The sequence below is a fragment of the Prunus avium genome, chromosome 3, assembly GCF_965620075.1.
Source record: "Prunus avium chromosome 3, drPruAviu1.hap1.1, whole genome shotgun sequence".
In the NCBI taxonomy this organism is placed as follows: domain Eukaryota; kingdom Viridiplantae; phylum Streptophyta; class Magnoliopsida; order Rosales; family Rosaceae; genus Prunus; species Prunus avium.
In genome coordinates this window covers 1,743,064-1,763,661 of record NC_142286.1, presented here as the reverse complement: position 1 = coordinate 1,763,661, position 20,598 = coordinate 1,743,064, and the positions used below count along the sequence as shown (strand labels likewise).

The 20,598-nt window shown below is 35.6% G+C and overlaps 4 protein-coding genes across 9 annotated transcripts; 1 reads left to right on the top strand and 3 right to left on the bottom strand.

Annotated features, from left to right (window-relative positions):
- Positions 1 to 203: 203 nt before the first annotated feature.
- LOC110744477 (uncharacterized) lies at positions 204 to 3,802 on the bottom strand. Of its 4 annotated transcripts, none has more exons than XM_088250990.1 (5): positions 3,523 to 3,802; positions 2,092 to 2,322; positions 1,596 to 1,747; positions 1,019 to 1,158; positions 204 to 711 (listed from the first exon to the last, which is right to left on the bottom strand). In XM_088250990.1, exons 2-5 carry the CDS (start codon positions 2,313 to 2,315, stop codon positions 541 to 543), a joined length of 687 nt encoding a protein of 228 aa, XP_088107116.1. In that variant the 5' UTR covers positions 2,316 to 2,322; positions 3,523 to 3,802; the 3' UTR covers positions 204 to 540. The 4 variants fall into 4 exon arrangements, with proteins under 4 accessions (XP_088107116.1, XP_088107118.1, XP_088107117.1 ...); XM_088250992.1 differs by having other exon boundaries at positions 204 to 708; positions 3,523 to 3,800; XM_088250991.1 differs by having other exon boundaries at positions 1,019 to 1,155; positions 3,523 to 3,800.
- Positions 3,803 to 5,696: 1,894 nt separating this feature from the next.
- LOC110750005 (golgin family A protein) lies at positions 5,697 to 6,846 on the bottom strand. Its single transcript, XM_021950240.2, has one exon. It carries the CDS (start codon positions 6,774 to 6,776, stop codon positions 5,946 to 5,948), a length of 831 nt encoding a protein of 276 aa, XP_021805932.1. The 5' UTR covers positions 6,777 to 6,846; the 3' UTR covers positions 5,697 to 5,945.
- Positions 6,847 to 7,616: 770 nt separating this feature from the next.
- On the top strand, positions 7,617 to 14,357 carry LOC110750010 (DUF3754 family protein, putative (DUF3754)). 3 transcript variants are annotated; one of them, XM_021950253.2, is made up of 14 exons: positions 7,617 to 8,128; positions 8,206 to 8,490; positions 8,973 to 9,152; positions 9,378 to 9,513; positions 9,639 to 9,973; positions 10,492 to 10,621; positions 10,855 to 10,893; positions 11,031 to 11,075; positions 11,524 to 11,603; positions 11,773 to 11,869; positions 11,977 to 12,066; positions 12,750 to 12,803; positions 13,635 to 13,700; positions 13,804 to 14,357. In XM_021950253.2, exons 1-14 carry the CDS (start codon positions 7,710 to 7,712, stop codon positions 13,954 to 13,956), a joined length of 2,109 nt encoding a protein of 702 aa, XP_021805945.1. In that variant the 5' UTR covers positions 7,617 to 7,709; the 3' UTR covers positions 13,957 to 14,357. The 3 variants fall into 3 exon arrangements, with proteins under 3 accessions (XP_021805945.1, XP_021805943.1, XP_021805944.1); XM_021950251.2 differs by having other exon boundaries at positions 10,765 to 10,893; XM_021950252.2 differs by lacking the exon at positions 13,635 to 13,700 and having other exon boundaries at positions 10,765 to 10,893; positions 13,741 to 14,357.
- LOC110750011 (Plastid-lipid associated protein PAP / fibrillin family protein) lies at positions 14,307 to 17,708 on the bottom strand. The gene is made up of 9 exons (XM_021950254.2): positions 17,431 to 17,708; positions 16,689 to 16,873; positions 16,476 to 16,589; positions 16,208 to 16,342; positions 15,601 to 15,696; positions 15,440 to 15,520; positions 15,138 to 15,224; positions 14,992 to 15,047; positions 14,307 to 14,895 (listed from the first exon to the last, which is right to left on the bottom strand). Exons 2-9 carry the CDS (start codon positions 16,842 to 16,844, stop codon positions 14,781 to 14,783), a joined length of 840 nt encoding a protein of 279 aa, XP_021805946.1. The 5' UTR covers positions 16,845 to 16,873; positions 17,431 to 17,708; the 3' UTR covers positions 14,307 to 14,780.
- Between the last annotated feature and the right edge of the window lie 2,890 nt (positions 17,709 to 20,598).

Here is a 20,598-nt window from a genome sequence, read left to right as displayed (position 1 = left end):
CGCTACCATACCATACTCTATTGGTACGGTACGGTACGGTACCGAATATCTCCACATCCTAAATGAAACGGTATGAAATCGGTATGGTACGGTTCGGTTAGGGTACGGTTTCAGTATTTCGGTTTTAGATGCCCACCCCTACTTCTAATGGCATTTATAAATTAGTCTAACAAAAAATAAGGGGGTTATTGACCACAAAAAAAGAAAAAAAGGGGGTTTGACCCAAAAAGAATCCTGTTCACTGCTTTTGTGCTAAAATATAATTTCAAGTTGCACTACATTCTCGTGGTTCTTGTAGTTATACAACAAAAAATTTCAAGCGACTCTTCTCCTCTATTTGGGTACATATTCGAATCATGCAACTATTAACAGTACAAAAATAAACAGTTTCTTTATGCTCCTATCAAGCATGTTACACAAGACTTTCAATTTTTCAGACGGCCATTCTCTTCAAGATGAGACGGAAGGCAGAAGCAAAGAGTGACCCCTATATGTATACAAATACTCATGAATCCTGAATAAATAGGCATTTGAGGTGGATCAGTAACCTAACCAAGTGGATGGTATTGGCTGAAATTTGGTCTTTGCGCAAGCCAACACATCATAGTAATCTACATGATCAAAGCAGTCGCGAAAATCTGTGAAGAGCTTTTCAAACACCCTCCATTGGACTTTGAATGATCTTGAGTAGGGGTATGGAAGAAAAACCTGCTGAATATGAATGAATTAGCAGCAGCTGACCTATACCACATCAAAGAAAATAAACATTTTGCAAGAACAGGATAAACTTGGTCGTGTTTGTATGGTGCTTTGTCACAAAAATACAGGTAATTTCTACAGTATCATCCATATTCTCCACCACTAAAACAAAATACTATCAGCCTACACATCCTCTTTAAGTAATTTCATATATCAATTCAGATAGTAAATGTCAGAGAGAAAAGACTGAACTAACGTATGCTCGGTATCTCCACAGTAGTTATAGTGAGTATATTAATTAGCAGAAAAGATAGCTTACATCCCCCTCTTGTGCGAGACGTTTAAGTATTTGAAAAGTGTGCTCATTTTCCTCTAAATTGTCAAGAACAGCCAGCCAAATCTGGGAAGCAAGATCATGAGCCATGTCTCTCGATTTACCGCAAGCAATAAACTGATCTGCTAAAACATGCAGTAATGCCAGGTCATGATGTGAAAAGAATTTACAGCCTGGTATTAAATAAACTAAAGTGTGAGCACCAAAATTTCACTACCAGATTTGATATCCAATAATCCTTGCCACATGACAGTGGACAATAACAGGTTCAAGATAACATGTACATTCCAATACCATATTCTAATTATCAGGACACTGAGATTGGAATTCTAGAACATCAAATGGCATCATGGATCACAATTTGTGAGGTACAGACATGGGGATGTATACCCATACATGTTATTTAAAGATAAAAAAATTGAACATGTCCATAAGCCAGAAGCAAATGCAAGATTGGGGATCAGTATTTAACTAAAGTATAGTCATTGCACATATCAAATTTTCAAATCTAAACATATGAAGGTAGAGAGCAAGAAAAATGCAAGCAAAAATTGAAACAGACCTATTATGGTTCCATGCAGTATACTAGAAGAGGGTGGCATAGTTGAAAGCTCAAGCTGCTCTTTTAGAAATAAATATGTATGGCCCACAATCTCATCAATCTCACCATCCAGAGAAAAGATATGTTTACTGACATATAAAGCTGCAAATCTCCTGAGAAAATTGTCAATAGCTTAGCAAAATATAATGTATGGATTTTGAAGTGAAGCACATGCATCAGACTAGCAGCTACTGTAAAAGATATCCTTGCACTTGTAAGTCTAAGTTGTTTTTTCTGCATTGATTTGGAAACAAGATTATAACGTGGATCTTAGGGGAGAGTCACAGCTATCTACTTAGGATGGGAAAGGAGATTCTTAACTAGAAATCCAGAACAACAGAACATAAAAACTCAGAAGGAAGTAATTATTAAAAGAGATAAGAGAAATTGGAAAGTTAGAAATGGATAGAAAGCAAGAAAAAAGAAATGACCATTGCAAGGAGAAATGTTATGCTACCTCTTGCTCAATCCTCGAGGGATAGGTCCAGGCCACCTTTTAGCTTGGTTAGCCAAAGGAAATGTCGTAGCAAGAGCAGCTTGCCACAAGAATTCTCCACGAAACAGATTGGCCCACTGTTTTTTGACACAGGATATTTGTGCCCACTCTGAGACAGGAACTCGAATGAAAATTTCTATTAGGAGATGATCAGGAAGCTTTCCAAATGAACTATCAACTGACATTAGAGTTCTGCAATGTGAGAACCAAAAACATGAAAAGTTACTTCAACAAGAAAATCAACAATAAAATCAACAAATCTTCGTTTAAAACAAGGTCATAGTTTATGGTTCTGAACAAATACAAAATTTTCCAAAGCACTGAAATTTCCAAACAGAAGAATAAATTCTTAACCAAGTGCTATTAAAGCAAACTACCAATCATTCTAAAACAAACCCAATCAAGCTCCAAAAATTATATTAGCCAACACACTCCATCTATAGGGTGCACGTATTATTATTTTTTGGAAGTTCAATGCCTTCATTGAATATTCCATAGCAATTACAAGAACCAATCCATCATCCAAAAGGGGATAGTTGAAAATAAAAACTTAGCCATTTGTAGAATAACTCTAACCAATCAATAAATCATAGTCAGATAATTTCTGAAGTGGTCATCAGAGAATCCAAGAAATTTCAAAAAATAACAAGATTAAGTTATTCTAGCTTAGAGAAACAAGACAATCCAAGGAGATGATAGAAATAAAAGGAAATCCTTCATTCTTGCTCTAGAGACAAAAAGCCGTTGACCAACAACTCCTCCAGAAATTAACACCAAAAGACAAAGTAAACCATACTTGTTTCATCAAAATCAATCCAGTTCTGATAAATTTACTCAAAGACCAAATAATATACAAAATAGAAGAGATGAAAAGGAAAGAAATGGATGGAATATCACTTAATTAACCCACCAATTACCAAACACATGTTACTCTTGCAATTACATAAAATGCAAAGCTGAAACAATTCAGAATTCCGTAAGGCACATAAACTTGTCATCCCACAAAAGCCTTGTTGAATTAACATAATTCTATTAAGTTTTCAGTTCAAAGTTCAAACCCAAAATACATTCCCATAAAAAATGAAAAAGGGTAAAGGAAAGATGAACGCTTTGTGAAAAATCAGGATAGATAGCTACTTAATCTGCTAAAAATAAATATACAGAGTAGAAAAGTTCAAAATTCTATTAAGCGCATGGAAGGAACTTGGCCACAGCCACAAAAACAGAGTAAAAGCTCAGCGGAGATTTCATGGTGCAAATATGAACTGAAAGAGATAAACAACAATTCAATAACATCACTGGGCAAACAAAGTTTACACAAATAAAATTTCAGAGAGAGAGAGAGAGAGAGAGAGAGAGAGAGAGAGAGAGAGAATGATAATGAAAATTAACCTGAGAGGAAGAGTGAGTTTTTCAGCTCAAAGCTTTGCCTTTGTTGGCCGAATTTTCAGCTGAATGTTGCAATAGAAGAAAAGAGTCCGGCTTTGCTCCGCTAGGTGGCTATTTCAGGTGAGTGACGTGAGATCTTTTGTTTAGCTTCCTAAAAATTGACTCTTTTTTAATTATCTTTCTGGTATTTTTTTGGCCCTGCAGAGTTGCTGCTGTTCGTAAGCTTGTTAATTACAGAAAGAATAAAATTATGAAGAAAACTCTTTTTTGTGGTTTGCAATGCTTTGGATGAATTGGCATATTATATGCCTTGTAGGATACACGTATGTTCGTGGTTGGCTTTTACTACCAACCATATGTTGGATGCTCCGAGCGGATGTGAAATGGGTCATGCTAGGGAGATTAACTTGGGATACCAACTCTCTAATAAAGGTGGAGCCCACCAATACAATGGGTCTCATACTCTATTAGAGAGTTGGTACACAAGTTGGTATCCCAAGTTGGTCTCCCTAGCATTTTCCATGTGAAATATGATGTGACTATATAAGACCCATATAAGAATAATGAAGGGTCCAAATGGTAATTGTCGTGGAAAATAACTTTTATAGATGAAAAGGGAGTCCGACATAGAATAAGGTATACGACATGTTACTATTGTTGTGGAAAATAACTTACTTGCAACGGAGCATGTATTTCTTTATGTTTATCTTCCTTTTTCAGTGATGTAAAGAAAAACCGGTTATGGGCCATCCTCTATGGATTGCGGCTTGCTAACCAATCGAATTATTTTCCCCTTATTGTGGAGTCTGATTCCTGTTTGGCGGTGGACCTTGTGAATGGGCCTAGTTGTGACCCTCTTCACCCTTTGTTCACTCTTATCTCTAGTTGTAAAGCTAGCATGACTAGTGGTGTTTGTCGTATTTATCATGTCTTCAGAGAAAGCAATTCTGTTGCTGATATGCTTGCTTCTATTGGGGTCACCAAGCCTTTGGGTCTCCATACTTGGGTTATTGCTCCTGTTGCTGTCAATCAGTTAATTTTCAAGGATATGTGTAGGGTGTGCTTACCCAGACTTATTGTTCCTTAGTGTTTTGTTGGGCCTTGCCCTCCTCTTTACCAAAAAAAAAAAAGAAAAAAAAAAGAAAAAAAAAAGAAAAAAAGAAAAACCGGTTACGAGAGAAGAGAGACGCACACAGAAAAAGTATATTTCCGGTTACATGGTGAAACAAAAAGATATATAGAGGTTGAAATCAATAAAATATTTAAATATTAACTAAAAGAATAATAATTAAAAAAACTAAGATATTACTTAATTACATACTAACCTCTCTTCACGCGTTTTCGCGCCTGCGAGAGGTTTTTATTTTATTTTTAAATTTAAATTTTATTTTAGAATTAAAAAAGATAATGGGTAGTTGTTTTCCATAAAAATAGGATCCATTATCCGATTTTTCTTTTAATTTTAATTTTTTTAAATAAGAAAAAGTGTGAATTTACCATATTATCCTCATTTAATTAATAGTTTCAATTCTTAATGTTTGTATTAACCAATGGCATTTTTTGGTATTTTGAATATTTCACCATTCTCTGCCTTTTACTTTATATATATAGATATTAAATTAAAGAAGTTGGCCAAAAAAACAAAAGTAAATAAACTAATTTCATATTATATATATATATATAATTTTTTTATATATTTTTAAAATACCTCTCCCGACGACATTTCGTTGGCACATGTGTATGTTGGCAAATATTTGCCGGTTTAGACTTATCCCGACGAAATTTATCTATGCCGGTGCAATCTCATTGGTATAGGTCTAATATTCAAAATTTCGCTATGATAGACATATGCCAACGAAATTTCGTCAGGAGAGGTTTAAAAATAAATAAATATAAACTTAATATTTTTAGGTAAATAAATTTTTGTATTTATTTTCTTTTTAGTAATTAAATAATATCTTAGCCTTATTAAATTACTTTCATTATTATTATTTACTTAGTGAATAATGATTATTAAATATTTTCATTCAGTAAATAATTATTAAAACATAACTATTAATTAAAGTAATTAAAAAAGAGAAATTCAGGTTATGTTATTCAAAGGGTATAGCCGCGCGGCTATACCTTTAAAATATTCTATTTGTAGAGTATAGCCGCGCGGCCGTACGCTTAAAATATTATACATATATATACATACTATGTTGACATTATACGACCAAAATTACAAATTCTAGTTTAATCTGAAAGCCAAAGCTAAACTAAAATTATTAAAAGATTGTTCAATCTTAAAATCCAGTCACATTTCACGTTCAGTAATGACCATTTGAATGTATGCTAATACACACACACACTCATAAATCCACCTTCTCTCTAAACTCACCAGAAAACAGTTCAAATGAAAAGAAGAAGAAGAAAACCCAAAAGAATTACGAAAATCTTCTCATTCTTCTGCTGTATGCCTTCTTCAACAGAGCTTCACGTCCAGGAAATCTGTTTGAATTCTCAACCATCCAATCTTCACCATTCTCTTTGTTCCTCCCTAATCCAACCCCATTTCCAAAATCACCCCCACCCTTTTCCAAAATCCCCAACTTCTCCTCCCTCTCCTCCCTCACCCCACCTTCTTCCCTCTTCATTCTCAACCTCCCCCTCCTCTCTCTCCTCCTCTCTCCACCTTCCCCCAAAACCTCAACCTTCTTCTTCTTATCCCTCTCTCTCATCCTCTCCACCTCTCTCTCTCCTCCTCCATTTTCACTCAGTCTTGGAATTCTTCCACCTCTAGAAGTACCCAGAAGCTCAAAATTCACTTTGCTCCAACCAATCTTGTCATTATTATCCCAACCAAACCTCTCACTCATTTCCAGCAACTCAGAAACTCCTCCTGCGCCAAGAGCACTGCTCCTGTTACCATTCAAAACGTTCTCAGCCAACTCCCACTCGATCCGGTCCTTGTAAACGGCGTCGTCGAGCACTTGGTCTGCGAGCTTTGCCCAGTCCTCAAAGTCACGGGCTCGGAGGTTCTTGGAGACCCATCTGAGGTAGCTTGAAGGGAGAGTTCCTAGCATCTTGCCCTTGTGTTTTCCAAAGTCTATGACTCTGTCTCTTGCAGGTGGTGGTGTTGTTGAAGAGAAGAGAGATGGTGGTTTGGGGGTTTTGGGTTTGAAAGAGCAAGAGAGGTGGAGGTGTGGAGAGGTGTGAGAGAGGGTAGGGTTAGAAGGTGAAGTGTGGAGATGGAAGAGAGTGCTCAGGGTGGTCATGGTGGATGGAGTAGATAATGTTGAGGCAGAGAAAAAACAGAGTAGGTTACATTTACATGTGATTTGGAACACTGAAAGGATATAAAGGCAATTTACAAATGTAATAGTTCATTATGATTTTTTTTTTGAAATAATCTAATTCATTAATTAAGAAGAAAAAGAGGCTTCATATTTGAGGCATGTATGGTAATTTTATTTCTATCCATCTCTTGTTTTTCCCACTATTTTAAGGGAAAAATGATAACTTCATATTGAAAATCAGCCCATTTAAGTTAGCTTTTATTGGTAATTTTATTTCTTTCCATCTATGTGTGTTTGGCAAATTGTCACATTCAATTGAAGAGCTACTTAGTGACTGAATAACAAAGGTTCGAAATCTGTTGGAAATACTTTGTGGTCAGGGGCAAGCCGAACCCCAAGCGGGGATTAATTCCACCATTCGGGTGTGGGGACACCTCGTGGTATTTATTAAAAACAAAATCAGCCCATTTAAGTTAACTTTTATTGGTGATTAAGTTGAAGATTAATTTTCATCTACATTTCAAACATGCTATTTTCGCTCCTATTATTTCAACGAGATCAATGTTATTTAGGTCTTCTTATTTTACACATCAACCTCAACATCATGTCACTTATATTTAATTTTCCGTCAAAATTGTTCACGTTATTTGTCCGTGACTAACAAAAGTGTTAAGATGAGTTTATTCTTAAAATATTTGTCATTAGACTAAATTAGAATTGATGTCATTGATGTGGGACATGAGAATTACATTGGTTTAACAGAAAAATTAGGGATAAAAAAGATGCGTAAAATATAACAAAGCAAGTAGGAGAAAGAAAGAAACCATTTTTCCCTTTCGACCGAAGAAAGCATTTTCCCTTATCCAACAAAAGAGGTTGGCACTCTGCTGCTCTCTGATTTTCAATCCTGACATGTCAGCTTCTTGGCACACTCTCAGCAGCCTCACTGCTCATTCGTTAACCTCAAAACGCCGCCGTCTAATACCATCATCATTATCATCATCATCACCAGCCTCAGCCGCAGTATCTCAGTCGCTCACAGTCGCCCACTCCTCGCTCACCGGATTCCAAGTACTGTCCACGGAGCCTACGCAAATCGAAGCTATAAACTTGAAAGATGCCCGCAAGAATCAGAAGCAGAACGACGTCGTCCCAGAGAACCAAGAAGAAGAAGAAGAAGAAGAGCATGGAATTTCTAAAATCCCAGTGACCAGGCAGAAGTACATCCCTGTTTCCAAGGCTGAGCTGCTAGACGGCATCGTTTCGACTGTGTTCCAAGACAGAAATGGCGATGAAGATGATGCTCAGCAATACTTTCTTCTTCTCTCTTCGTAATCCCATTGAACCCATTTCAATGGCTGGAAGAAACAAAGACATATTTAATAACCAAAAGCTGTTTAATTTGCAGGTGCTTGGACTCTATTCTTCATGCTGAACACAAAAGCATATTGGAAGCAATGCGAGCTGATTATGTTGATTCCAACTCCATGGAACACAAGCAAACAGTTAATGAGGTTGATGAACAAGTTGTGAATAATGGGCAGGGCTCAGATTCTGCTAGGAGTGGCATTAATCGAGTTGAGAGTATGGAGGCAAATGGGGATGAAAAGGTTGAAGCTGACAAGCAAATGCCATTCGATTATGTTCTGGGGTTGAAAAAACTCTTGGGTTCTTCGGCTAAGAACGTCAAGAGGTATCACAAATTTTTCTTGAAGTTAATATTTTTCTTCATTTTTACTACCCAATTTGTAAACTACTGGGAAACTCATCAAGCACAAGCTGGAGGCTTTGAAAGGCTTCAATGGTAGGAATTATGCTTAGTGCTTCAGGTCTAGGATTTGTTATACTCACTCTAACATTGGATTTAAGAAGTAAAAATGTATGCTTGTAATTGTTACAGAGTATATTTGATTTGAATTGTATCAGAAGACATCTTTCTCTAATTTCATGTTATAAAATTAACTCTTATTACAGAAATAGGACAAATATGGTACTGTGTTGGTTATTATTATTTTCTTTACAGTGCCAATTTGAGGTTAAAGTTTGAATGATCTCGTTTTTAATTTTTTGGAGGCTTGCACAATGTATGTTCTATATTTATTCTCAATTCGTCTTCAGACTCATGGTATGGAAACCTTTGACATCAATCCTATGCAATATTTTCTTTTGATGTAGAGTTGCTGTTTCCGCTCGTTTCCAGCATTCTTTCATGCAACTTCTTTATGATGCTCAGTTTGAAGAACTATCAGAAAGGGATTTAATGCTGACATCTGCATTGAACACTGATTATCTCCTTACTTTGCCCGTATATGTTGACTGGAAGAGGGCATCTGAGTCCAATGCAATAATATTCAGGTGATTCTAGTTTTTTATATTAAACCTTCACACTAATTCAAGCTGAATCATGAAGCCGTGTTGCATTATGACTAATTTCATTCCTAAAAACCGTAGATTTTATGTTTCTGGTTAAGAGTCAAGATCCCTGAACAGGATTTATGTGACCATTGTGTGTTGAGCTGACCACTTTCAAGATAGTAAACTATCTAAATATTGACTCCACATGTCAATTCCATCTGCCAGGCGAGGATATGCAACAGAGAGGCAGAAGGGCCTACTACTTGTGGAAAAACTGGATTACATACAGTCCAAACTTCTACGAGGAGCCTTCTTCATCGTATCAAAACCATTGGGGAGATTTGGGAGCTGGATAACTGAGGTCATTGTCTTTTTCAGAACAATGGCTGCCTCTTCATCTTGGGCAGCAACCTAGAGGTTTTTGTTTCTTTTCCCTTTTCTTCTATATTTAGTTTGACATACTTTTTCTCTCTTGCTTTATGACAGGAATTCAAAGTTGCTTGTCAAACTCCAGAAGTACAAGATTTGACTAAAAGAATGCAACTTTGGCTTAAGGAGCTGTCTGTTTTTCAGCAAGCATTTCGTTATAATGAACAAACTTCTGATGATCTTCTGGGAGTAGAGCAACCATCAGATAGGGACCTCCCAATATGGTTGGCAGCACAGAGAGCAGTATCTCGTTATGAAGGGCGTTTATCTACAGTTGGACCCCGTGGAAGGCTCTTAAAGAAGTTGCTTTCATGGATTGGACTTATTTCCCCTACACCAGAAACACCATTTGAGCTGGATGGTGATACTAATGCTTCTGACCCTTATGCAAGGTTTTCCCAATAATTTTTTTTTTGTTCACACTCCATCACAATTTATCCCTGTTTTTCTATATCCAGTTGTTTGCTGCTTTTCCTCTAACTTGAAGAGAAGCTATTAACTTAACCAACTGAAAGCAGTACCAAATGTCAATCTTCTTGACCAAAATGAATTCGAGCTCAATATAACGGTGATGGTCCCTTAATTTTTTTAAAATTGTTTTTGGTGTATTGGTTTCCTTCTCTTAAAAGTGTTTCAAATTCTGTTTTTTATTTTATTTTAATCTCTTATTTATTTCGATGATTATATAGAATTGATTGTATTGTAAATATTAGACTTGGAGTATTCACATTGAAGTTCAAACGTTAATTGATTGAAACAAAAAAACTGACTGGTTGCATGAAGGACCATTTATTCTAATGCCATGTTAACAAGCGATTTCATATTTCAAAAGTTTGGCCTGCTCTTATAGTCATGGATTTTCTAGTTGGAACCTTATAATGGTCAAATAATAGTAATATTGTTTGCACAGGCCCATTTTCTTATCAAGGATATCACTTAGTGACATATGGAGACCTGCTACAAGGAAATACTGTGGAAATGACATTTGGAAAATGCTAAAAACTTCCGTTTCTATTCTTTTCTCACAGTCAATCCTCCAGGTACTGCTCATATATAGTTTGATTCTACTTCCTTAGTTACCTCTTTTGTATAAGCAAACCTTCTAGGATGATTAGTATTTCTCTTCTGTTGTAGATATAGTTACATGCTGATGGTAATAATATTTGGTGTCTTTGCAAATTAGGAGGCAGCATTTCAAGAATTGATTCTGCTTTATACCAAAGAAGTAGATGACAGCAATACTGACGATAATGCTGACATTCCATCATTGCAGTTAAAGATTTACGAGAGAATTCCTATTCCGGATCTACCAGTAAATACTTCTGTCTCAAATTTAAAGCTCATCCAATGTAATTGTTATTGCTTCTAGCAATTGATTTTCAAAGTTACTCAGTATTTTTTCTAGTTCCTGCCTATTGATTTTCTTATTGTTTTTTATTTTATTTGTAGGTTATCTTTCCCCACAAAAAGCTATCTTTCCGTATCATAGACACGGTATGTAGATCATTGTTACATGCTAACAATTATGTAGCTTAGTGGATGGATAATTTCCAGAAGCAGTCTCTCCTCTCCTCACCTGGCTACCATCTTTTTAGTAAAATTTTGACTTCTTAAATTACTATTCGCTAGTCCTCTACAAATAAACATTATTGAAAAATTAATGAATGTATTTATTTAGAGGCTTTTTTTTCATTGCTATGAACTATCTATGCATCCTAGCATATGAATGATACTAAAACTATTAATTTGGTTGTTTATGGTTATCTCCCCCTTTGGAACCAATCCCAGCTTCATTCTTGTTGACTGGCAGTGAGTTCTAGTTACTGTGGTTATTTATATTTTGATTTGATAACTTAGGAGAAAAAAGAGTAGGATAATGCTGATTATTGAATAAAGTCCTTTCATATTTTGAGCCTCATGGCTGTATTCTGTTAATTTGCAGGTACGCTTGGACATCGCCTCAATATTAGGGCTTTCAGCATACTTCATAAACTACAAATTTGAGAATGTCTTATATTCCCCGTATGCTTTCTCTTTGTTTTCTAATAGCAAGATGACCCTTAATTCTAGTGCTCAGCGATTCCTTTTTCACCTTCGTTTGACTAATTTTTCTATTGAGATTGTCTCTCAAAGGCAGTTTAATTTCCTTGGAAATTGGCCATTAATTTATCTTATTTTAATATAATGACAGGTCAGCAATATTTCTTGATGTGGTTGCAATCAGCGCTCTCATAATTTATGTGTCCCGTGTGGTTTTGGGATACAAACAGACGTGGGATAGGTATCAAGTAAGTCAACTTCATCTTTCTATTCCGAGTTTACCATTATATATTTCTGAATGTGATATTCAGTTTAAAGTACTTAAGTGATTTCCTAAAGGAGCCTTGCATTACAGCTTTTGGTCAACAGGACGCTTTATGAGAAAACCTTGGCAAGTGGATTTGGCTCAGTTCATTTTCTTCTCGATGCTTCTGAACAGCAGCAAGTAAGGATATGCTTCAATGACTTGGGTTCACTAGACATGTAGGGAGAAGGGTACATTAAGGGGGGAAAATGTAGCAGCTTAGAGTTTCATTTGCTGGGAATTCAATTGGTTTTTACACAAATCACAAGTAACTTCCTAAATTTCAAAGCAAAAGAAATAATAATGTTAAAAAAACAATAAGTTGCATTCTGTAATTAGACCAGAAGAAATAGTTTTAATTAGTTGCCTCATTCAGTCATATGCTCTAGTAAATGCTTTAGTCACATGTTAGGTTAGGTACTGCTATTAGATTGGTCATGCATATTTCCCCTACATGACATCTCTTGATTTTAGCGAAGATCTTAAGATAAAGGTCAAATTCGTAAATTATAAATGAGTCCTCTGGTTGGGAAAATCATATTTATGTTCTTCTGAATATAGATCTTGATTGTAGTACATATTTAGTCTGACATCTAAGGAGAAAAATATAAATTTTGGAATGCGTTATGCGATCTACAAAGCTCAGTGTTTTCTATTCCTTCTAAAAGTTGTCTTGTTTTGAGCAAAATTCTTTGCATAATAAGACTTGTGCAAATAAACCTTTTAAAGAAGATATGATGTTTTCACTTTCTTCCTTGCAGTTTACTTATAAATTGTCCCCAAATTAAACTATTTTCCTTTTTTCTTTACAATACTGTTTGCAGTACAAGGAAGCCATTTTGGCCTATGCAATCCTCCTCAAAACGAAGAAGGGGAAGGTTTGATCTTAGTGCCTAATTTGAACCTTTTAGTATGCGGTGATAGGAAGTTATAAAGCTGCTATCTATGCATGTTTGAAGTAAATCTAGCTCTTTACTATGATGTTTATTGATTATATTGAGTACGATGCTTGCTGCTTATTACCTTTTATATCCTTTTGTTTCTACTACTTTGATTATTTTGTACTCATGTAGAATGAAACTAAACCGACATTATGTTCTAGTTGGTGAATGTAAAACACATAGGCAACAAAGAACAGCAGCAGTGATAAGGACGTTGAAACCAAAAGAAGGTTAAGAATGATGAGCGTGTACAAAAAAAAGAAAAAAAAATATTTCCTGCTATCATATTCATAGTAGAATAATATGATCCTAATTGAAAAAGATTTCTGATAGTGCTGCTGTTATAGAATGTCTGCCTGGGAGGCACGTAGGGCAATTGTTAAGTTTATTTGATCCTTTGATGGTTTTAATTGCATCACTCAGCTGAGCCTGATAAGAAATCCAAAATTATGATAAATTACAAGAAAAGAGAGTCCAAGAAGCTTTTATGTTCGGATAAGGTCTTTAAAAAAGTGCTGTCCTGTCTACATTGAAGCTAGTTATTCCACTTCTCATTAAAAAAACCACCGACTCGCTGACCTGCTAAAGATGCATGGGGCAAAGTTCTTGTCTTAGTTGTGAGGGTTTAGGAGGCCAGATAAATCTCTAAGATCTCTGGTATCTGGTTTTTAAACATAAATTTTCTTCAAGTCGATGAGAAGTTAGGTCTGTTTTTTTTCTTTGGGAATTTTTCCAGCTGCATGAATCACCAAGATTTTCTTACTGCAGCTAACATGTCGCCAGAGTGTTGGAGATGACTGCGAAAGATTTATGTATAATGTGTTTAAAGTAAAGGTGAGAAAAGTCCATTAAATGCCAATTTGGCTATATGCAGGGGTGGAGGGAAGGCTGCCCTTGGCTATGTGCTTTCAGTGATTGTTGGTTTACGCTCATGCAGGTTGAAATGCCGGTTGACAAGGCAGTTACTACATTATTAAGGCTGGGCCTAGCTACAGAAACTCCTATTGATGGAAGGATTAGTTTGCAGGCTATTTCCTGTTCTGAGGCATACGAGTCGCTTAAAGAACGCTGGAATAGTTTGCTTGGTTAAGATTTTTTTTGCTCATTTCCAGGCCCCATCGCCATACAAACGTCTCTACTACAAACCAATCTCATGGAAAAAAATAATTAGAAAATAGGTCATGTAATTGTATAGGTTATATTATATCAAAAGGTGTAAAATTTCTTTTTCCTCGAAGAACACCTCCCCTCCCCCCTCAGTCACAGCCAGTACATCAACCTAAGAGAACAGAAGCAAATCCATTCAAGAGGACAGAAATTCATCGTGCAATGCCAAAGTCCTGCGTAACCAGAATATATACAACAGTACGGTCCATGGCAATGCTTAGACAAGAAGCTTGAATTTTGTACATTGGTTAATTGATAAAGATTAGAGAGACATAAGTGTAAATGAGCCCATACTTTATGGTTGATACAAATACCTTGAACTTATCCTTGTATCGATGGTACATATTCTGTTTTGTCAAAAAGTAAAAAGGAAATGGAATGTTTCCAATATTTTCTGGGCATTGGTTCCAACAAAAGGATCAAGCTGTGCTATCAATACATCTATGAACTAATTGTTCCAAGGAACCCAAACTTACTAATCAATCATGGTGAGAAAAGTAAAACTGAAGAACGAGACGACAAGAGGCCTCTGCATTCATCAGTTTTCCACAAGAGAGAGGCAGCAATATTAAAACTGTAGCTAGTAAACACCCCTGCTCCTAGGGAAAATGGACAATATGTCATACTTGTTGTTGCCCTCTACATGTACATTGCCTAAAATGTTATCACCTCATCAGTCCCTTGCCCTTCCTAATTTTGTTCCCACATGAAAGTATCAGGCACCATAAGATGGCTAACAGCTTCCAATTAGTTCAGAGCTTGAGCTTTGGTGAAAACAAAAACTCCTCCACCACCAACAGCACGCCCCAAAAGCATATTAGCATCCAAGTAAGAAAGGTAATATAGTCCTCCTACTGATTGCCTACAGTTTTAAGCAAGTGTTATCACACAAATGACAAATGTATATCCAGGAAACTTGCTACTTGTATTTATCAAAATATGATTAAGAATGATGTACCGTCCCGGGTCTCTAACCGGAATTTGAGCTTTGAAATTACGGAGGTACTGCAAGATCTGTACACACAAATTTAGATGTAAAAAGAAAAATTTATAGTTGCTTTCATGTGATGTCAGAGTAAGAAACTCAGTGACAAGGTGTGTTACCTGTAAACTTAAAAATGATCGTGGCAATATTGCTGGAGCTATTAGAGCCTGCAGCTCTTCACTAATTTTGATATTTTGAACATTAATCTGGCAAATACAACTTGCAGGGTTCAGATAAATTTCAAGAAGAATACATCGAGAAGATACCGTGTAGCAATTGAAAATGGAGATGTATTATTTCATGTAAGCAATATGATCAGTTCATGAGACAATCAAATCAGTAGCAGGAAAGGTCACAGCTCACATGCCTTAACTTTTATGGAAGTTATACTTGATAAAAGAGAAGAAAACTGTAAACTGACCTCTTCAAACTGAAGGTAGATGTTACGCACAGAAACGACAGAAAATTTTGCAGAAACTAGCAGAGTGGCACCTTCTTGTTCCTGCAAAGGGGCATATAATTTTGATGCCTGCATTCCCTGGAGGACAATAACCTTCTAGGAGAAGCAGATCAAAAGTTTACCTCTAACAATGGTGGAACACTCCATCTGACAACATTACGGATTACTCCCCCACTGGACTGGTCTTTGCATTCAAATTTCTGAAAAATCTGCCCAACCTATCCCCACATTCATGCAGAAATAAGCAAAACATAAAGACGACAAAATAAATCAATAACTATAAAGAGAAAAGAAAAACTTAAGTCATCTATGAGTTGGCATTTTACAAGCACAAATGAAATGAATGATATAAAATAAGAGATATTAAGTTTGTGGATATAAAGTGTGACTTGCAAAGTTCTTCCGAAAGAAAGCTTTCGTATAAAGAGAGGCTTTTAGCCTATATTTCACAGTTAACAAAGAATCTGCAAGGCAGAGAGGTTAATTCAATCAACCAGATTCTTCAAGAAGCAAAGGCTTTCAGCAGTTACTATTTATATGAACAAAAGAAAGCAGGGGAGAGGAAGTTAATTGAAGCCTAAAGATATTCAAGCAGAGAAAACAATAAGAAGAGGACCAAAGGCTCAATGGTTTAAGCAGAAAAAATTTGCCTCCTTTTCTTTAGGTAAAGAAGCTTATTAATTTATTTCGAAGATGATAAGATTTTGAAATGTAGTTCATTGTTTATACCTGAAAAAAGGGTACCCTTGCAGCAGCTTCCAGAAGAATGAGAACATCAGAAGCAGAAGTATATTGCAAACGCCATGTCCCATCCAATTTCACCAAGTCTAACGGTGCACCCTTGTTATAACCCTCCACACTCACCTACCAGTCTTTTACACAAGTTATTATAAAACAATCTCAATTCTATGATTTTGCACCTTCTTTTTGCATAAAACTAACATGAATTTCATGCACTGTGCAAAAGATTATTCAACAGAAAGAGACAGCGTCACACCAGAGCCTCCTCTATAGAAGAGCGTTGATCGTCAGTCGTAACAAGGCCCCTTTGGGTGTCTTGGATAGCTCTCAACAGCTCATGTTTTTTGCTCTCTACCTCAACCTTCACTGTCTGGAACCCAAAAATGTCACCTTTTTAAATTTATTTTAATGTAGAAATGAATTAAAAGAAAACATAACCACAAGTAAGAAGACAACGAAGAATAAGAACCTGGGCTGTCTGGGTAGCAACAGCTGCCAAACATGGAAAGAATCTCTGAGTGGACACCTTTTGGGTGGCAATAAGCATTGAGCTGTAAGGCTTAATCTTATTTACACCTCTTGTTGCACTTGAAGGGAACAATGGAGAAGAAAGAGCCAGGTCCATAAGAGATTGATGCAAATTTGGTTTATGACCTAGACATAAAATCGAAAGCAATTCAGTTAACCAGTCTTGTATACTTTAATGGCATTTTCTTTGCAATTAAGGGGTGATGCTTATGAAAGCTAGAACTGTTATCTTCAAAAGAAAATCTGCAGTATTGCTGGTCCAGTTCTATACATTATAGTTCAATCAATCAGCAGCCTATATGCTAGTGAAGCCAAAATAAGATAGATATTATCATTGCAAATCCACTTAAAATTCAACTGAGAGTTTCTGAAATTATGTAAACAAATTAAGGGATTAAGGGGATACAAGATAGATAAGCATGAAGAACAGAAGAAAGGAAGAAAAAAGTTTCAATAGCCAAATACAAGAGTTAATCTGTTAGCTTAGCTGCAGAAGTTCAAGAACTCTTATCCATATGAGAGGTGGCAGTTCAATTCAAAATTGATTGAACAAATAATCATAAACAGAAAAGAGCAAAGGAAATACAATAGCTCTAAGGTGAATATGCAAAAGGGTAACTGCCAAAAGAAAAAAAAGGATTTGAGAGAAAAATAAAGAAGTTATATCATAAACAAAAGAATACCTGGTAAGAGTTCTTTGTCAGTGGACTCTGTGTCTGTCTCAGGCTCTCTTCTCTGCCAATGCAACTTGTTATGAGGTACCCAACTACCAAACTGCCCATCTATTCTATCCCCCCTCTTTCCACTTCATCTTTTTGAGGAGCAGTAAAACTTTCTACTGCTCCTGGTAATTGGGAAGTTGGGCTCCACTTTTAACGGTACTGGGCCTATGATATTGCATAGTTGAGCTCGTAGAACAAGGGTTTACTTTACGTTGAGGAGGTGTGTTAGGAGTACAATCCTCCTCCGGTTCAATATTAAAGACTTTCTCATTATCATAATCCCTCACTATAAACCCTTCATTACAATCTCTCTGCAATTATTGCTTGGAACCTTTCTTGGCTTTTGGGGCTGGAGACATATTAACGTTTTGGGCCTTGCTAAACAAAATATAAAATTTCTCATGTTATTGGTAAGATTTTTATATCTTTTACTGTAAAACAAAATTGTTGAATTCAGTTACATGTTAGCCAAAAAAAAGAGAGGAAAGAATACTACATTAATTGTGATAGTCACCCATATGTGTAATTTTTTCAACCAATGGACCAATTAACAATTTTTTTTTTCTCTCAAAAAACAATATTATTTTTTTGTCTGCGGCAATTAACAAAATTATCCTCTCTCACTCTATACTACATCATGAAGAAAAAAAAACTTATTTTAGGGAGTTGATTTTCCCACTCCTCTTACGTCCATTAACACTCCCTTTGTCCTCTTTTGTTCATTTACACTTGTTGAAAATTCTATGTTATAGTAAAAATTATTAAAAAAATACAAGGGAGTATAAGAGTATCTCCAATAGAAGTAGTAAACCAAACTCTTCAAATTGAAGTTTGTTGACCTAAGTGGCAATGTGAAAAACTTTGTTTGCTACTTTAATATTTTGTGCCCCAATAGTCTTTTCAATTCAATTAATGCAATGTTATGTCAAAGAATGAAAACATGTGAAAAATGTTTATATATTTATTGTTTGAAAAGAAAAAAAAATGCATGTTTTTAACATTTTCAAAGTAGGTTTTATTTTTCCAAAGTAAAATTAAAGGTTTTGAAGAGCCAATGTCAACTTACTAGTCCTGAAGCAAGAGAAAGAGGTTGCACCTTTGATGACTAAGTTTGACAAGGTTGTTGGAGAGGGTTTTGATGATGTGGATCACCTATTTTAGCATTCCAAAGCTGTTGAAGATGCTGTTGGAGATGCTTTAAGTGGACAAAAAGGTAGTAAGGTTTGGAGCATTGTAGCAATTAAGTAAAAAAAGCTTGACAAGAAAAGCGACAATTAAGTCAATGGAGGACTCGAGGCTTCTAGGGAATGAAAACTCCGAATTTGTGCTTCGCCCAGTTTTTCCAAACTTGGAAATTCTATATGTGTACTCTTGTGATAGATTAATGAATAATATTCTATGTTCATCCTTAATATCCTTTCAGAATCTAACCGCTTTTTACGTATCCCATTGAGATAGACTAATCAAGGTGCAAGAAATCGAGCCACGAAAAATAAAGCCTTGGAATACTGTAATAGTTTAAAGACATCCAAGTGCATTTTCTTAACACATCCTTATCTGGACATCTTTTCAACTCATCTCCAGAGATTGAAAAGGCGTGAGTGTTTATGTTTAGATGAAATCCCAATAGCAACATCTCGTACAAACTGAGGCATTAATTCTAACTTTTTTATTATCATCCTTGTCTAGCGGCATACAAGAATCTTTAAGCTTTATAGACAGTGAAAACAATTTGTCTCGTGCCTCTTCCATTGTATCAACATTTGGAACATACTCAAACCCATAACATATAGATTTCAACAAGTCACCGAGATAAATTATATAGCTCCCTATGTAATAATTGCATAGAGCAATAACAATGACTTAAGCTCCTCCCTATCCTATCGATTGTAAGAAACACTGGGAAATTCTATTTGTTCATGGAGTTGGATCTTTTTCCCCAACTTTGTAGATTTCATGCGATGTTGATGAAAGGAAACCATATTAGGAGGGGATTGCCTAAGAGGTTGCTTCTTGTTTTTTTGGAGAAAAGGGGCCTTGTCACTTAAAGCCAAATAAATCGATCAAGAATCTCTATCATAATATGACGAGTCTGGCAGGCACATACATTATTGGTGAACCCAGTCCCTCACCATAGGTTGGTCGTATACCAAACAAAGGTTTAAATGAAAGGATCGAACGGAAAGAAAGGACTGTGGAAAGGGGAACTGATAGGATTTTAAGAACTTGCGCAAATAAGGTTAAAATCACTGAAAATACTTGCAAGAATACAAGGTAATTGTAATATAAATGCTCATGCAAGGTCGTTGTCCCCAAAGATTGTTTGACTAATTTGTAATTAAACTAACTCTTAATTAATAATTAAAATAGATTTTATCAAAGATCTGAAATTTATGAATTTGAAAAGATTAAATTAACAATAAAAGAAATCGGAAAATTGGGAAATAATAACAGCAAATAAGAAAAATGTTTTCCTTTTAAACTTAACAATTTAGAGAAAACTAGGGTTTAGTCATCACCGTCACAATATCAGTTACTTATGAACTTCCACATATATGCTTTGAAGGTTAGGTTTTCCTAATGCATATTTTCCTTGTGATGTTCAAGCGAAAACATATATCTAACATGCAATCCGTCTGTGATGTTCAGATCAAATATAAACATGCAAGACTCATTAAGCTTTGTGAAAACCCTTTGAAAAACCATGCAACCCTTAAGAGCGTGATGTTTGCCTTAAGTGAACTTACAACTACTAACCACAAGAAGCCATCCTCAATTTCAGGGTGATATTTCCAACAGAAATTGCATCAAATTACTTGTCTAAATATCCTAATGGTGATTAGTCATTAAAATAGATAGATAGTTTTAATCGCAGTGATTAATAATTCAAAGCAACATGCATCCATTCATAAGCAAATTAATAAAATTACATATTCATGCTAAGGCTTACGGCCTCACTCTAGCAATTTGAATTAGTTACGCATACTCATAATTAAAATCAAAGAAAATATCATTCGAATGAATAGGAATAAAAACACCTTGAAGTAGAAGTTCTTCAAAAACCCTAGCCCGTCTCTCCACAATGTCACGTTCAAAAGCCAAAAAAGAAGTCCCAAAATTGTTGTGAAA

Coding starts and splice junctions, on each gene's coding strand:
- LOC110744477 (XM_088250990.1), bottom strand. CDS start 2,315: ATGTCAGTTGATAGTTCATTTGGAAAGCTTCCTGATCATCTCCTAATA. Junction 1,748..2,091: donor CCTCGAGGATTGAGCAAGAG/GTAGCATAACAT, acceptor CAATTTTCTCAG/GAGATTTGCAGCTTTATATG. Junction 1,159..1,595: donor ACTGCATGGAACCATAATAG/GTCTGTTTCAAT, acceptor TGCATGTTTTAG/CAGATCAGTTTATTGCTTGC.
- LOC110750005 (XM_021950240.2), bottom strand. CDS start 6,776: ATGACCACCCTGAGCACTCTCTTCCATCTCCACACTTCACCTTCTAAC.
- LOC110750010 (XM_021950251.2), top strand. CDS start 7,710: ATGTCAGCTTCTTGGCACACTCTCAGCAGCCTCACTGCTCATTCGTTA. Junction 8,491..8,972: donor TCGGCTAAGAACGTCAAGAG/GTATCACAAATT, acceptor CTTTTGATGTAG/AGTTGCTGTTTCCGCTCGTT. Junction 13,701..13,803: donor ATAATGTGTTTAAAGTAAAG/GTGAGAAAAGTC, acceptor ACGCTCATGCAG/GTTGAAATGCCGGTTGACAA.
- LOC110750011 (XM_021950254.2), bottom strand. CDS start 16,844: ATGGACCTGGCTCTTTCTTCTCCATTGTTCCCTTCAAGTGCAACAAGA. Junction 15,048..15,137: donor GATCATTTTTAAGTTTACAG/GTAACACACCTT, acceptor TTGTGTGTACAG/ATCTTGCAGTACCTCCGTAA. Junction 14,896..14,991: donor CCGGTTAGAGACCCGGGACG/GTACATCATTCT, acceptor TTAAAACTGTAG/GCAATCAGTAGGAGGACTAT.